The 13,845-nt window shown below is 42.2% G+C and overlaps 1 protein-coding gene across 1 annotated transcript; it reads left to right on the forward strand.

Annotated features, from left to right (window-relative positions):
• The first annotated feature begins 469 nt into the window (after nt 1-469).
• Nucleotides 470-13,267, forward strand: LOC139933176 (ATP-dependent RNA helicase DHX8). The gene is made up of 24 exons (XM_078290647.1): nt 470-612; nt 928-1,013; nt 1,151-1,223; nt 1,716-1,807; nt 2,945-3,051; nt 3,379-3,807; nt 4,162-4,306; nt 4,653-4,859; nt 5,070-5,157; nt 5,643-5,740; nt 6,156-6,303; nt 6,890-7,071; nt 7,749-7,943; nt 8,147-8,332; nt 8,483-8,693; nt 8,897-9,078; nt 9,215-9,355; nt 9,627-9,782; nt 10,137-10,274; nt 10,545-10,673; nt 11,045-11,241; nt 11,731-11,910; nt 12,220-12,796; nt 12,843-13,267. Exons 1-23 carry the CDS (start codon nt 504-506, stop codon nt 12,437-12,439), a joined length of 3,699 nt encoding a protein of 1,232 aa, XP_078146773.1. The 5' UTR covers nt 470-503; the 3' UTR covers nt 12,440-12,796; nt 12,843-13,267.
• The last annotated feature ends 578 nt before the right edge of the window (nt 13,268-13,845 follow it).

A 13,845-nucleotide genomic window follows, 5' to 3' on the forward strand; every position in this document is an offset into this window, starting at 1 on the left:
TATATAATAAATAAAACATAAAATGAAATAAGTTATGCATATATTTGCATACATCTTTATTACGCCTAATGTCTTAGGAAGATTTTCAACACGGTCATCTCTTAATAAGATGTTCTATTAAATATTTACACAAGACATACAATAAATAAAACAAGGGCCAGGAGCCTCATGTGCAGCAAAATACATATCTTTATTGCACACTATATTACCCTAAAATCCCTAAGAGGTGCTTTTGGTTTAATGGATCTATTTCAAATCATAAAGATTTTTAAAGTCTATTACCATAACCTAAATGACAACTTGACATTTCCAAAAAACAACCCAAATTAATTGACATTTTACATTAAATTCTTTACTTGTGTCTTGCCAAAGATTTTAGCGCCATCGCGTGGCGAGACTGACCACCTGTACGTGTTTCCGTAAAAGACGGAAGCGGAAGTTGCTCAAATCCAATATGTCTGCCGCTGTCTACGTTTTCTGAACAAAAACAAGACTCGTGGAGAATGGCAGACCTCGGAGTTGACGAGCTACAGCAGCTTGAATACTTATCTTTGGTGTCCAAGGTCTGCACAGAGCTTGACAACCATCTGGGAATAAGTGACAAAGACCTGGGTATGTACTTTGTTGCTGAGAACAGCCGCTTTATTAGCAACTGAGCTAACTGGCTAACGTTAGCTGCTGCTAGCCAGGCAGCGGCAAGTATTCCAACAGAGCATTCAAGTTCTGGGTTGCTGCAATTTAAACTATAATTGCGCTTTTACGTTTTTAGTAACGTTGCTGTTAATATATCTAAACGTTGCTATAACGTGTGACTTCGTGCCTTTGTTATATTGTAATGGTTATGGCCACCGTTAATGGGTGTAGCATAACGTTACTGCTTTAGAAACATGTCCAATCCTCGATTCATATTGTTTCATTACTTTACAGCCGAATTTGTCATCAACCTCGCTGAAAAACAACCGAGCTTTGATGGATTCAAATCTCTTTTGCTCAAAAATGGAGCGGAATTCACAGTAAGTTTAACACTCAAAGATACACGTCTGTAGCTAACAGTCACTGATATCAGTCCAATCGCTGAAGATGATAGTTAGCTAAGTGTCTGTTTTAATGTGAATCTGTTTTAAAGTCTGTTATGCTGTGTTTGTTGTAGGATTCTCTCATCAGCAATTTGCTCAGACTCATTCAAACTATGCGACCCCCGTCCAAGACGTCTACAAGCAAAGGTAAGTTAATAATGTGACCTTTGAACTGCCAGAGCATTAACTTAGGAATAAAGTTTAATAAGTTTCCACTCTGCTTTTGTTAGCAAATTTTCAGATGTGATGACGGCATTAATAAAGTGACATTTGCTTCAACTTTTCAGTCAACAAACTGATGTATGCCACTACAGGAATGTGCATAAAATGCTCAAGGTGTAGTTTCTCTGCTAATTGCGGGTCTATTTAGCTATTTCCTTAAAGATGAAAGTTGAGATCGGGGCTGTTTAGGCTGAACTCTGATAAGCGCTCAAGAGAAACTTCACCCTGGAGTGGCAAAGCATTCACCATTGATGTGTCATGTATACTTGTGTGTTACCTGTACTTGTACTGTGTCATTGGTGCTCCTGTGTCCTCCCTGTGTATGCGATGCGTTGTTGTTTTCCACACAACAGTTTCCCCTTGGGAATGATCAAATTTATCTGTTCAATATATTAACCCGCCATCTTCTTTTAATAGGCTCTGAGCCTGTGGTCAAGCCAAAGACGGAAAAGGAGAAATTGAAGGAGTTGTTCCCTGCACTGTGTAGGCCAAATGATCCAACACCGAAGGTAAGCGACTCCAGTTTTGCTCATTAACAAATCTATTGTATTGCCATTTGTTCCACCAATAATGCACCAGTGTACTTAGACAATGACTAAGATTCAAAACTTAAAGAACTAACTACAAAAGTGTTATCAGTGTTTTTCTTGTACTGACACCCTAAGTAAATAAGTTAATAAATACACAGATCACTTCCTATGAAGCCAATGAAATAGGATATAAAGAATAAATGAGTCCCTTAGATCAGTGACAATAATATAGCCAGATGATTAGAGAGCAGAGGTACCTCTCTCATTCGTTGATAATCTCTCCCTGTCAAGCAGGCTGTTTCGGGCGAGCTTCTTTGTAACTTTACCTCAGCTTATGTCATGCGCCAGTTGATTTCCTGCTGTTAGGGCAGACCATATAAGTTCAGTCAAAGTGGGACATCCAACATGTAGCTGAGATAAGAATCAGATGAGAGGAACAAACAATATAGCAAGAGATTCCAACAACAGCCCTGAAACATCTGTATCCACCAAACTGTTTGCTAGGTCTTTAAGAAATTGATATTGGTGAGAACTCAGTAACCCACCACAGTTGCAGTGTGCACAAGCTTATGTAGGCTATGAACAGCACTGCGGTTTCAGCATCTCATCTGTCAGATTATCCCAGATTTAGTGCTATATTTGGCTGGATGCATCACAATAATTCCATTGTTTGATGTCTTTTGAAATGGGCAAAAAAAAAAAAAAAGAGCCAGCAGAAGTTGACATTCACGCCCAGGCAGCACAAACCCAGCTGTTATTCAGTTTCATATCCTGATAAGAGCAATGGCTTTCAAAAGAACAATGTTCTGCTGATTCTTGGGTAGAGGAATTATTGGAGGAATGTGGGTTGGTAGTCATTTAGGTTTCAAACAAACTCCTGTGAACTAATGTGGCCTCCACCTAGCCTATGTTTGCAAAACACATGATCTCATAGCAGCGGCGCAAGAGAAGCCTCTAGGAGAAACATTGCATTTGTACAGTAAATTGTCAGATCAACATCTGTGAATCTCAAAAGTAATCAAATGATAAAGCTCTCTAACTAAGCAAAGATGTAAAGCATTGACAGCTGATTGTTACTGTGCCTCTAATGTCTTTTTGTCTGGCTAACTCCCTTAGAAGCTACTAGATGAGGATGATGTGAAAGTAGCAGCTGATGCCATGAAAGAGTTGGAGATGTTTATGCCCAGTGTCAGTGGGGTCGACTCAAAGAGCAGCAAGAGCAGGTAAGAGAACTGAGAAGTCATCTTAAATTTTCTTTGCCTTGAGGAACTCATTCACTCATTCACCTCCCATAATATATTTTTTATATTATTTTGTTGCTTAACAAACCAACAAAATGCTATATGATGTTCAGAAATGTGCTGTTTTGTGTACTGAATATATATACTGTATTGACCATATATTATCATAAACTGTTGTAGGTGACAGCTGTAGGTCTGATGTAGTGGGATTATAACTTTCAACTATAATCCCAGCATGGGTTTTGTTTTGTTTTGCTTGATGCTGATATGCTTTATGTAATCTTATGTACTTTTTCACTTATCTCCCAGGTCAGAAAAGAAGAGGCGACACAGCCGAAGTCGTAGCAGAAGCAAAGAAAGAGACAGAGATAGAGACCGAGACAAAGAGAGGGATCGGGATCGGGACAGGAAGAGACGGCACCGTTCTCGATCTCGCTCCAGGTCCAGGTCTCGCTCCAGAGACCGTGACCGGCACAGAGACAAAGACAGAGACAGAGAGCGCGGCAAAAGAAGAGACCGATCGTCCCGCTGGAGTGAGCGTTCCCCTAGCCCCCGCAGAGACAGAGAGAGAGAGAGGGAGAGAGACAAAGACCAAGATAAAGACAGAGACTCTGACCGCTGGAAGGACAAACATGTGGACCGGCCTCCACCAGAGGAGCCTTCTGTGGGAGACATCTACAATGGCAAAGTCACCAGCATCATGCAGTTTGGATGCTTTGTACAGCTGGAGGGACTACGGTCAGTATAAAGCTACCAAAGTGCTGTAAACACAACTTGGCCATAACCTAGAAAAGAGAATTATCTAGAGGTGCACCAATACCAATTTTTCAGAATTGCTACGGGTGCCAAGTACCTTATGTAGATCAGCTCAGATGCAGCAATGAATAGTTTATTTTCCCAATCAAAAGCTTCCATTTGAGTTGTTAACCCAGGCTTGCATTCTTGGGTTGCATACCCCTACCCGTAATGTTGTTAATATGAGTAATATGTGCATAAATGGAGCAGAAATGTAACCCAGGTAGATACTGTTCTTTTGCCCTGACTCTTAATTCTACCAGGAAACTCAATCATGTTGTATTTTCCCATTTGTAGGAAACGATGGGAGGGCTTGGTCCACATTTCAGAGCTGCGTAGAGAGGGTCGTGTTGCCAATGTGGCTGATGTTGTCAGCAAGGGCCAGAGAGTCAAGATCAAGGTGTTATCTTTCACTGGCTCCAAGACCAGCCTCAGTATGAAGGTAAGAAAACAGACATTTTGGGGGGGGGGGGGGGGAGATTTTCACAGATTTCACAGAAAATTGAGACTGTGGTGGCATTGATGCTTAATTAAGGAGTCTTGTGTGTGTGTGTGTTCTCATTTTAATCTGAAATTCCCTTCATATCAATGCAGTTAATGCTTTGAGTCAGTAAGTCATTAGCAAGTAAGCAAGTCATAAGCCCCACTTTACCTCCTATGCCAGACACTTGTGATATTTGAAAGTACTACTCACTGTATCATCACAGGACGTCCTCTCGGGGTAGACTGCTACCCCTTGAAGTGTCGGCGCGCATTTGGCCTAATTTCCTCCTCTTTCTCCCTGTCAGGACGTGGACCAGGAGACAGGGGAGGACTTGAACCCCAACAGGAGAAGGAACATGGGCCCAGACGGAGGGGAGGAGACCTCCATGAGGAACCCCGACCGGCCGACCAACCTCAACCTGGGTCACGCTCCTGAGCTGGAGCAGGACGACACCCTGGAGCGCAAGAGGCTCACCAAGATATCGGATCCAGAGAAGTGGGAGATCAAACAGGTAGGCTTGTATGAATTTCTGCACACATTCAAAGGTGCAGGAGGGTGGCAGAGTGACTAGGGAGACCACTGTTCAGCTGGAAAGATCTGGGTTCAAGCCCCCATGTCAGCAAGCATCCTCCATGCAGGGGGAGATTGCCCTAACATTTTCTGCTTATGTAGGCTTAATTTATCAGATGCAAATTTCCCCATGTATCTTATCTACCCTCAGATGATTGCTGCCAATGTCCTGTCCAAAGAAGAATTCCCGGACTTTGATGATGAGACAGGAATCCTTCCTAAAGTCGATGATGAAGAGGGTAAAAAATGAATTGTACTTATTGTACTAATGAATTGCAGTTTGTCTGGTCAAATGGCAATAGCCAGTATTACCCTGTTACATAATGACAAGCTAGAGAGCTAGCTAACCTAGCTTGGATAATACTTGCATCAAGTTGCATGGCTGTGAGATTTTTTCTTTTTAGGTGTTAGTGCATTTCTAACCCTGGCAGTTAATGCTGTGGTGTGACACTTAAGCTTTGCACAGTGAACTAAGCACCATATTATCCTGTTTCTGCTTACAGTTTTCCCATATTTTGGATGCTCTGGGTCAGAGTTTTTTGAATTCTCATTCGTACACACTTCAAAATAGAACAATGTGTCCATCATGAATGTGCAAATGAACCAATTTACATAGCATTAATGATGACAGCAACTACAAATAAACAAAAAGATTTCTGAGATGGTATGACCAAATGGCTGAGATTGGACTGCCTGCTAATTGATCTTGCTCCGTGTCATACAGATGAGGACTTGGAGATTGAGCTGGTTGAAGAAGAGCCTCCATTCCTGAGGGGACACACCAAACAAAGCATGGACATGAGCCCTGTCAAGATTGTTAAGGTACAGTATATCTTAACTGTGTGGTATGCAAACTGTGTGTGTAAGTGAGGGCGTTCTATATGTATTTTCTTTTTATTGCTATATATTGCTGTATATGCTATGTATAGGAGAAACTATGTAAACCTAAATGAAAAGATGTGTAATTTAGACTTAATTTTGTAGGGGTGTGCCAAGTATTTGGGGAATTTGGGAAAAATGGCTGCTGGAAAATTTGAATAGAATCAATATTGGAATAGAATTGATCCTTCTTGCCCTGACATGCAGAATTTGTTTATCTAGTTGACCTACGACCTGACTTATTACACATATACATTTAAACCTACACAGCATGTTATAGGCTGGCTATAGATTATTAAAGTAAACTCTCAAAATGGCACACCCCTATATAGTATGTCCTCCCTCTGCTGTCCATCAGAATCCCGATGGCTCCCTGTCCCAAGCAGCCATGATGCAGAGCGCTCTGGCTAAGGAGAGGCGAGAGTTGAAGCAGGCGGCGCGTGAGGCAGAGATGGACTCCATCCCCATGGGGCTCAACAAGCACTGGGTCGACCCGCTGCCAGACGGTCAGAAAATACATTAGATGTGTACATTATTCATTTTTAATGAACAGCTGTTGATGCTTAAGTACAATTGATCTAATGTGTAGCCACGGAAACATCAGCCAGCTGGAATTTGGCATACATTCTCATGTATGGATTATTTCAGCCACTGTCTCTAGATTTTATGTATTTTTTGAGTTTTATCTCTGCCATTGATCCGTTTAGTTTGGAGTGTTACAAATCTTTTTGGAACCCAGTCTGTGTGTTAGCCCTGCTTCGTCCAAACCGCAGCCCAGTCTGAATCAGACATGATACTTCCTTCATGGTGGCAGACAGCAGCCCTAAGGCTTGCCAGTACTGGAGATGGTTATCTGGTTTCCTGCAGCCCCCTAGCAGGCCGGATGGATTGGTCTTGCCATGGCGCTGTGTGGCCATATGCCCTCCATGGCCTGAGGTGGTCTAGACGGTTTGCAAGGGTGGCACTATCCTGCCGGAACCCTGCAGAACTGGCTGTGACTCAACCATTGATCCGATGAGGTTTTGGGGGGAGAGTTAACAAATGCATACCGGTTTTCCTCATTATATTATTATTCCGCTCCATTTTTAATAGCTGATGGAAGGCAGATTGCAGCCAACATGAGAGGCATTGGCATGATGCCCAACGACATCCCAGAGTGGAAGAAGCATGCTTTCGGGGGAAACAAGGCTTCCTATGGAAAGAAGACCCAGCTCTCCATCCTGGAGCAGAGAGAGAGCCTGCCCATCTATAAGCTCAAAGAGCAGCTCATTCAGGTCAGTTTAGAAATCAAACTGAAAGGGATACTTTCACAGATTTAGTTGGGGGCATTACGTGGACGTTTGCAGTTAATTGTGGTTGGTTTCTATTCATGATGTTACTATCCTTTAAGCAACAGCTGTTGATGCCAAAGTACATTTAACCTAATTGATGTGTAGCCATGAAAACATCTGCCAGCTGGAAATAACCATACAAAAAATTCAGTACCCGTTAATTTCAGCCTCTGTCTTAAATTTTGATTAATGTGCCATTCTCTGCTGTTGATAAATTATATGCTAACAATCCCTACAAAGTGATGTGTCTGAAGAAAAATAACCAGCTAAAACTCAAAGTATTTATTTTAAAGTACTTAAAAATTCAAAGGAAAGTTTAGATTGCAAATGGCTTTCACATAAAAAAAGACAGGGCGGTTAGGGCATAAAATTATAAGCGCTGTTGGGCCACAATGTCACTAACTGGAACCTGAAGCCCTTGCACAGGTGTTGACGGTGAAACAATTATGCTCTTATTAACCAGTGTGTGTGTGTGTGTGTGTGTGTATATATATATATTTGTAGTCACACACACACACACTGTCACCGTGTGGGTGTGATGTCTTGAGAATGGTTGAAGGACCCAAATGTCGATCAATAAAATAGTTTCTAACTTGCTGTTCCTTGTTAATCCGTCATAGGCCGTCCATGACAACCAGATCCTGATTGTAATTGGAGAGACGGGTTCTGGGAAGACGACGCAGATCACCCAGTACCTGGCAGAGGCGGGCTACACCACCCGGGGGAAGATCGGCTGTACTCAGCCCCGTCGTGTGGCCGCCATGTCAGTGGCCAAGAGAGTTTCTGAAGAGTACGGTTGCTGTCTGGGCCAGGAGGTGAGTGACCTCTTCTCTGCAATCTTTGCATGCCAGTTCACTAATGTGTTTTACATTTTTTTGGTGTGTGTTCCTGATCACGCCCTGAATCAAAACAACCTAGTTTTTAAGTTTTCCAGACATCTCAGGCAACTGTCCTCCAGTACAGCTTTTGTGTGTAATCTCTAGAGGGCTGATACATTTTATTTCTGTTTTTTCTCCAGGTGGGTTACACCATTCGTTTTGAGGACTGCACCAGCCCCGAGACAGTGATCAAGTACATGACAGACGGTATGCTGCTAAGGGAGTGCCTGATCGACTCTGAACTGGGCCAGTATGCCATCATCATGTTGGACGAAGCCCACGAGAGAACAATCCACACTGACGTTCTCTTTGGCCTGCTCAAGAAGGTAAGGAAGATTTCTTGAATCTGAACCTCAGTGTCACCGCTTGCATCTTCAACAAGTCAACAATCCAAAAATTTAGAAAAAGCTGTGATTAAGTTCCATCACTGTAAATTTCCTTAAGAGAGACTGAGTCTTTTTGTTTCTCTTTCTCAGACGGTACAGAAACGTACAGACATGAAGTTGATTGTAACCTCAGCTACACTGGACGCTGTGAAGTTCTCTCAGTATTTCTACGAAGCACCCATCTTCACCATCCCAGGAAGAACTTACCCAGTGGAGGTTCTCTACACCAAAGAACCTGAGACAGACTATCTGGATGCCAGCCTCATCACTGTCATGCAGATCCACCTCACTGAGCCTCCAGGTATGATCCAAATCCTTCAAAAGGGAGAGGCGCAAGCATACTGGAGTACTTGCTAAAAAAAAAAATCACCAACCCACCTTTAGGGTCTTTCCTGTTTCAAGTTTGTTCTCTCTCTGTGAACTGAAAGCAAACCAAGACTACTAAACTTTTGAATATCAAATCTCAAAACTGTGCTTCTCTGCTTGTCCTTTGTCTCTGTCCAGGTGACATCCTGGTGTTTCTGACGGGTCAGGAGGAGATCGACACTGCCTGTGAGATCCTGTATGAGCGGATGAAATCACTGGGGCCTGATGTTCCTGAACTGATCATCCTGCCGGTCTATTCTGCCCTGCCTAGCGAAATGCAAACAAGGATCTTTGACCCTGCACCCCCAGGCAGCAGAAAGGTACATATATTACCTTTTTAAAAAAAATATGTCCAGGCTGTGTTTAATGTAGACACAAAACATTTCTAATTTTGTATATATACAGCACTGTTTGACATGAAAGCAATCATTGAATGACCTTTCATTTTTTCCTTAGGTGGTCATTGCAACTAACATTGCAGAGACATCTCTGACCATCGATGGAATCTATTATGTGGTGGACCCAGGCTTTGTCAAGCAAAAAGTGTACAACTCTAAGACTGGCATTGACCAACTGGTAGTGACTCCCATCTCACAGGTATGTTTATGATGTACTTGGTATTACACATATTTCTTTAATGAAAGGCTTCAACTATAAATAAAAAAGAATATAACAAACTAAAAGAAACAACGTACAAGTTCCTGATATTTTATTTAGCACATAAGCAATCTTCAAGTTTTAAGTTGGCAGTCCTGTAGCTTACTGAAACAAAAACAGCAACAACAAAAATACAGTTTTGCTGGTCCCCGACACTAAATGTTTGAGAAGGTATACTCTAATAACATTTGCTTTACCCTTCCTTTATTAGGCCCAAGCCAAGCAGAGGGCAGGTCGAGCTGGCAGAACAGGACCGGGGAAATGTTACAGGCTCTACACTGAGAGAGCCTACAGAGATGAGATGCTGACAACCAATGTGCCTGAGATCCAGAGAACCAACTTGGCCAGCACTGTGCTGTCTCTCAAGGTAAACAGTCACTCTGCACCCAATATGTTGGGCTCGCTACTGGTATGAACTTAGAATTTGCTGTTACACAGGATGTGATGCAACAATCCCTTGTTGCTATAAAGAGTCAGCACCAATGTGGAAACTGCTGGCTCTACTTGGCTTTTAAAAGTGATCAATTAATCAAATGGAGTTTATTCTACAGTTTTTGTACACAGATTCACAATGCAATGTGGTTCACAAGTTCAGAAAAAAGGAAAAATTTAGAGCTTAATGCTGTGAACAATACAATTTACATTTGTGTGCTCACAGGCTTGACATTTAGATCTTAATGCAAAGCATCTACTCACGTTAGGTTTGTGTTCCCTTCCCCAGGCAATGGGCATCAATGACCTGCTGTCGTTTGACTTCATGGACGCTCCCCCCATGGAGACTCTGATCACAGCCATGGAGCAGCTCTACACTCTGGGAGCTCTGGACGATGAAGGCTTACTCACACGGCTGGGAAGAAGGGTAAGGAATGGAGGAACACGTGTTCAATTAGTCAAATCACTGCAACAGAACTGTCAAATATCATTAAATAAGGATGTCAATAAGTCCAGTTTGTCATGGTCAACTACTCTGTGCGGAATCTAAATGAATGTATGTCTAAATATACTGCAGTCATGGACAAATCACATCCTTGGATACTAAATTGTTTTTTTGCTTTGTTTTCTCTCTTCTGCCCTTAACTCTCCCTTCCCTTACTTTTTCTCCTCCCTTCTCTTCATCTCTGTCTCCTAGATGGCTGAGTTCCCTCTGGAGCCGATGCTGTGTAAGATGTTGATCATGTCCGTCCATCTGGGCTGCAGTGAGGAGATGCTTACCATCGTTTCCATGCTGTCTGTACAGAATGTCTTCTACAGGCCTAAGGTATGCCTACCCCAAAACATTATGGTTACATTTAATTATATAGGGTTTTCTAGGCAGCTCTCCAAGAACATGGTGTGCTCTAATTAAAGAACCAGAACAAAAATGCATTCTGTGGGTTCTGTCAGAGGAATTATGAGTGTTGGGAGTATTTTAGTTTTGTTGGTTTAATGTATTGCTGTGCCTGACAGGGTCCATGGAAACTAAGAAATGATTAGTTAAAGAGTTCCTTTCCAAATTGCTCTATATCCACTTTGAAAGGGAAAAAACATACTTGTTGAAGCTTATATATGGATGATCCAGTCGTTATTGTTTTATCCAGTCATACATGAATTGTTTAAATAATTGGTTCATTCATTCATTCTGTGATAAAGGACAAGCAGGCCTTGGCCGACCAGAAGAAGGCAAAGTTCCACCAGCCTGAGGGAGATCACCTGACCTTGCTGGCTGTCTACAACTCCTGGAAGAACAACAAGTTCTCCAACCCCTGGTGTTATGAGAACTTCATCCAGGCCCGCTCCCTGCGCAGAGCCCAGGACATCCGCAAGCAGATGCTGGGTATCATGGACAGGTACAGCAGCCATCAAATAAGAGCTGTTGAATTCCAAAGCATGTGTATTTGTAGAGTGAACTGTATAGCTTACTGTCTCTTACGTCCTGCACTGTATGTGAGGTCCTGTTGTTCTTGTACCATGTGTCAGTATGCACTGTTACTATGTGAGCTGTCAATATGAACCAATGCCACCAAGACAAAGTCCTTGACGTTTATTGTACTTGGCATCTAAACCTATTCTCATCTGGTCTGATTGTGATTGGATGGACCAGGGTGGATTCAACTCACTCCCAATTAGGAATATAAATTAAAAAAAACTTTCACATCAAGCATAAACAACATCATTAAGGATAATGCAGTAAAGTAATAGACTAATTTCTGTTGTGGTTCTCATAATGTAAAGATGGCAGGTTAGGTGAGGTAGATTAAATGTTAGCAATAATGTGTGAAATTACATAAAAATCTGTTAGTTTCTCATATACATCTAACATCCTCTCTTCTCTTCAGACATAAACTGGATGTGGTGTCTTGTGGCAAAGCCACGGTGCGCGTCCAGAAAGCCATCTGCAGTGGCTTCTTCAGGAATGCAGCCAAAAAGGACCCGCAGGAGGGCTACCGGACCCTTATAGACCAGCAAGTGGTGTACATCCACCCCTCCAGCGCCCTGTTCAACCGCCAGCCTGAGTGGTACGGCAGCACCTCAATACCAACCTTCTAGCAGTCAAACATGGAATAAATGTCCTTTTGAAATAGTTGATAATCATTTGGTGATTTGATAGTCGTGGTAGTGATTTTATTTATTTATTTTTTTTGTGAGAGCTGATGTGTGCAAACTTGCAGCTAGCTGTGCTCTGGTTTCGACGTGGAACATTAACAATGCTAACAAGCCATTTTGGGGAAAGTGAAAGATAAAATAAGTCTGGCGAAGGAAAAGTAGGCAACTACAATTCAAATCTTCAGAACAACCCTTTAACTTTCTACCTCTCTTGTCCACAGGGTTGTGTACCATGAGCTGGTGCTGACCACCAAGGAGTACATGCGGGAGGTGACCACCATCGACCCTCGCTGGCTGGTGGAGTTTTCACCAGCCTTTTTCAAAGTGTCTGACCCCACACGCCTCAGCAAGCAGAAGAAACAACAGCGCCTTGAGCCTCTGTACAACCGTTACGAGGAGCCCAACGCGTGGAGAATATCTCGCGCCTTCAGACGGCGTTGAAAAGTTTGACATGATAAATGCGAAACACAGATGCTTAGATGGTGCGTGATCCTGTACCAGCTACTGTTTGATAAATACTTTGTGGAGACATTATGGCTGTGCCATCACACCCTTCTGGCTGAAATCTGTATCATCACAACTCTAAAGTTCAAACTCTGTATTCACTCCTACTGTTGAAATTGTGCACATTGTACATTTTTATTTTTTCCCAACAGTTCCCAACTGTCATTTTATTGTTTTAAAAAGTAACTATTAACCTGACTTGAACTGGGTTTCCAAAAAGCGTCTTAGCACCGAGTGTAACGTTAGGTCTGCACAAGTATACATTTTATTTGCTTAGGTCTAAACTGTTTGTGTGTGCTACTACCATCCAGATTAGGCAAACTGTCTGTAGCACATACAGGCAGGCAGCATGGATTTTTAGTGCTAAGATCTTTCTTAGGAAACCCAGAGCCATGTACTTGACATAGCATTGAACCAGGACAGGGAAGAAAGCTTCAGCATCTGTCCTTTGAGACAAAGGTTTTAGGATTAATCTTCTGTGAGGAGATTATGCAAAACAAAACGGTGGACTGTTTATATTGACTCGTAATGTCATGCATAAGTAAGGACCTGATTGATAACAGAAATCGTCATGGGGCCTTGATGCTATTTGACTAGTCAATGTTTTAGTGTAGGACCGTAAGAATTGAAACAATACATGTTTTATATATTTTGTACTATAATTGGGACCATTCACTAGCCTTGTCTAAAGTGTAGCTCTCTGAGGTTGCTTAACTGTACTTGCCAGTGGAATCATTAATAAAATGTGTCCTCATTAAAGACTGAGTTCTCTTATGTGTCTGCTGCCAATTTTGTGGTGAACAATATGAGCATAGTTTGTTTCCGTGGATGAAATATTCAGGATCCATTACTGACAACATCAGTCAAAGCTACATGTTTCATTTGTCCTTGTGTGTTTAATCAAAACGGAACACGAAATTTGTCATGCATCATAGCTGCTCCATTCAGAATAAACACAATGACATGACATTGCACATAAAACACATAACCACACCACATTACACATAAACATCCGAATAGCAAATAGATAGCACAGGGACCCTCAGTTACCCCCATATTGCGCTAAGCCGATGTATTGCACTCTCCACCCAAAATCCCGATTTACACCTCACCATTAGATACATGCATGTGGCACACAGTCCAAGCAAATACCAGCTACAAACACAAGAGTACAGGAGCTGTATTTATTGACAGATAAATGCACAACTCCAGTATACCTTGACCTTTACTCTACCAACATTCATATTTCATACTCCCAACCACACAGTAGGATGACGCTGAATGAACGGTCTCGCTCCAGATACTGTTGTTTCTCTGCGGGCCTGTCGGGGGCAGCAGCACTG

The sequence above is a fragment of the Centroberyx gerrardi genome, chromosome 20 (assembly GCF_048128805.1).
Source record: "Centroberyx gerrardi isolate f3 chromosome 20, fCenGer3.hap1.cur.20231027, whole genome shotgun sequence".
NCBI lineage: Eukaryota > Metazoa > Chordata > Actinopteri > Beryciformes > Berycidae > Centroberyx > Centroberyx gerrardi.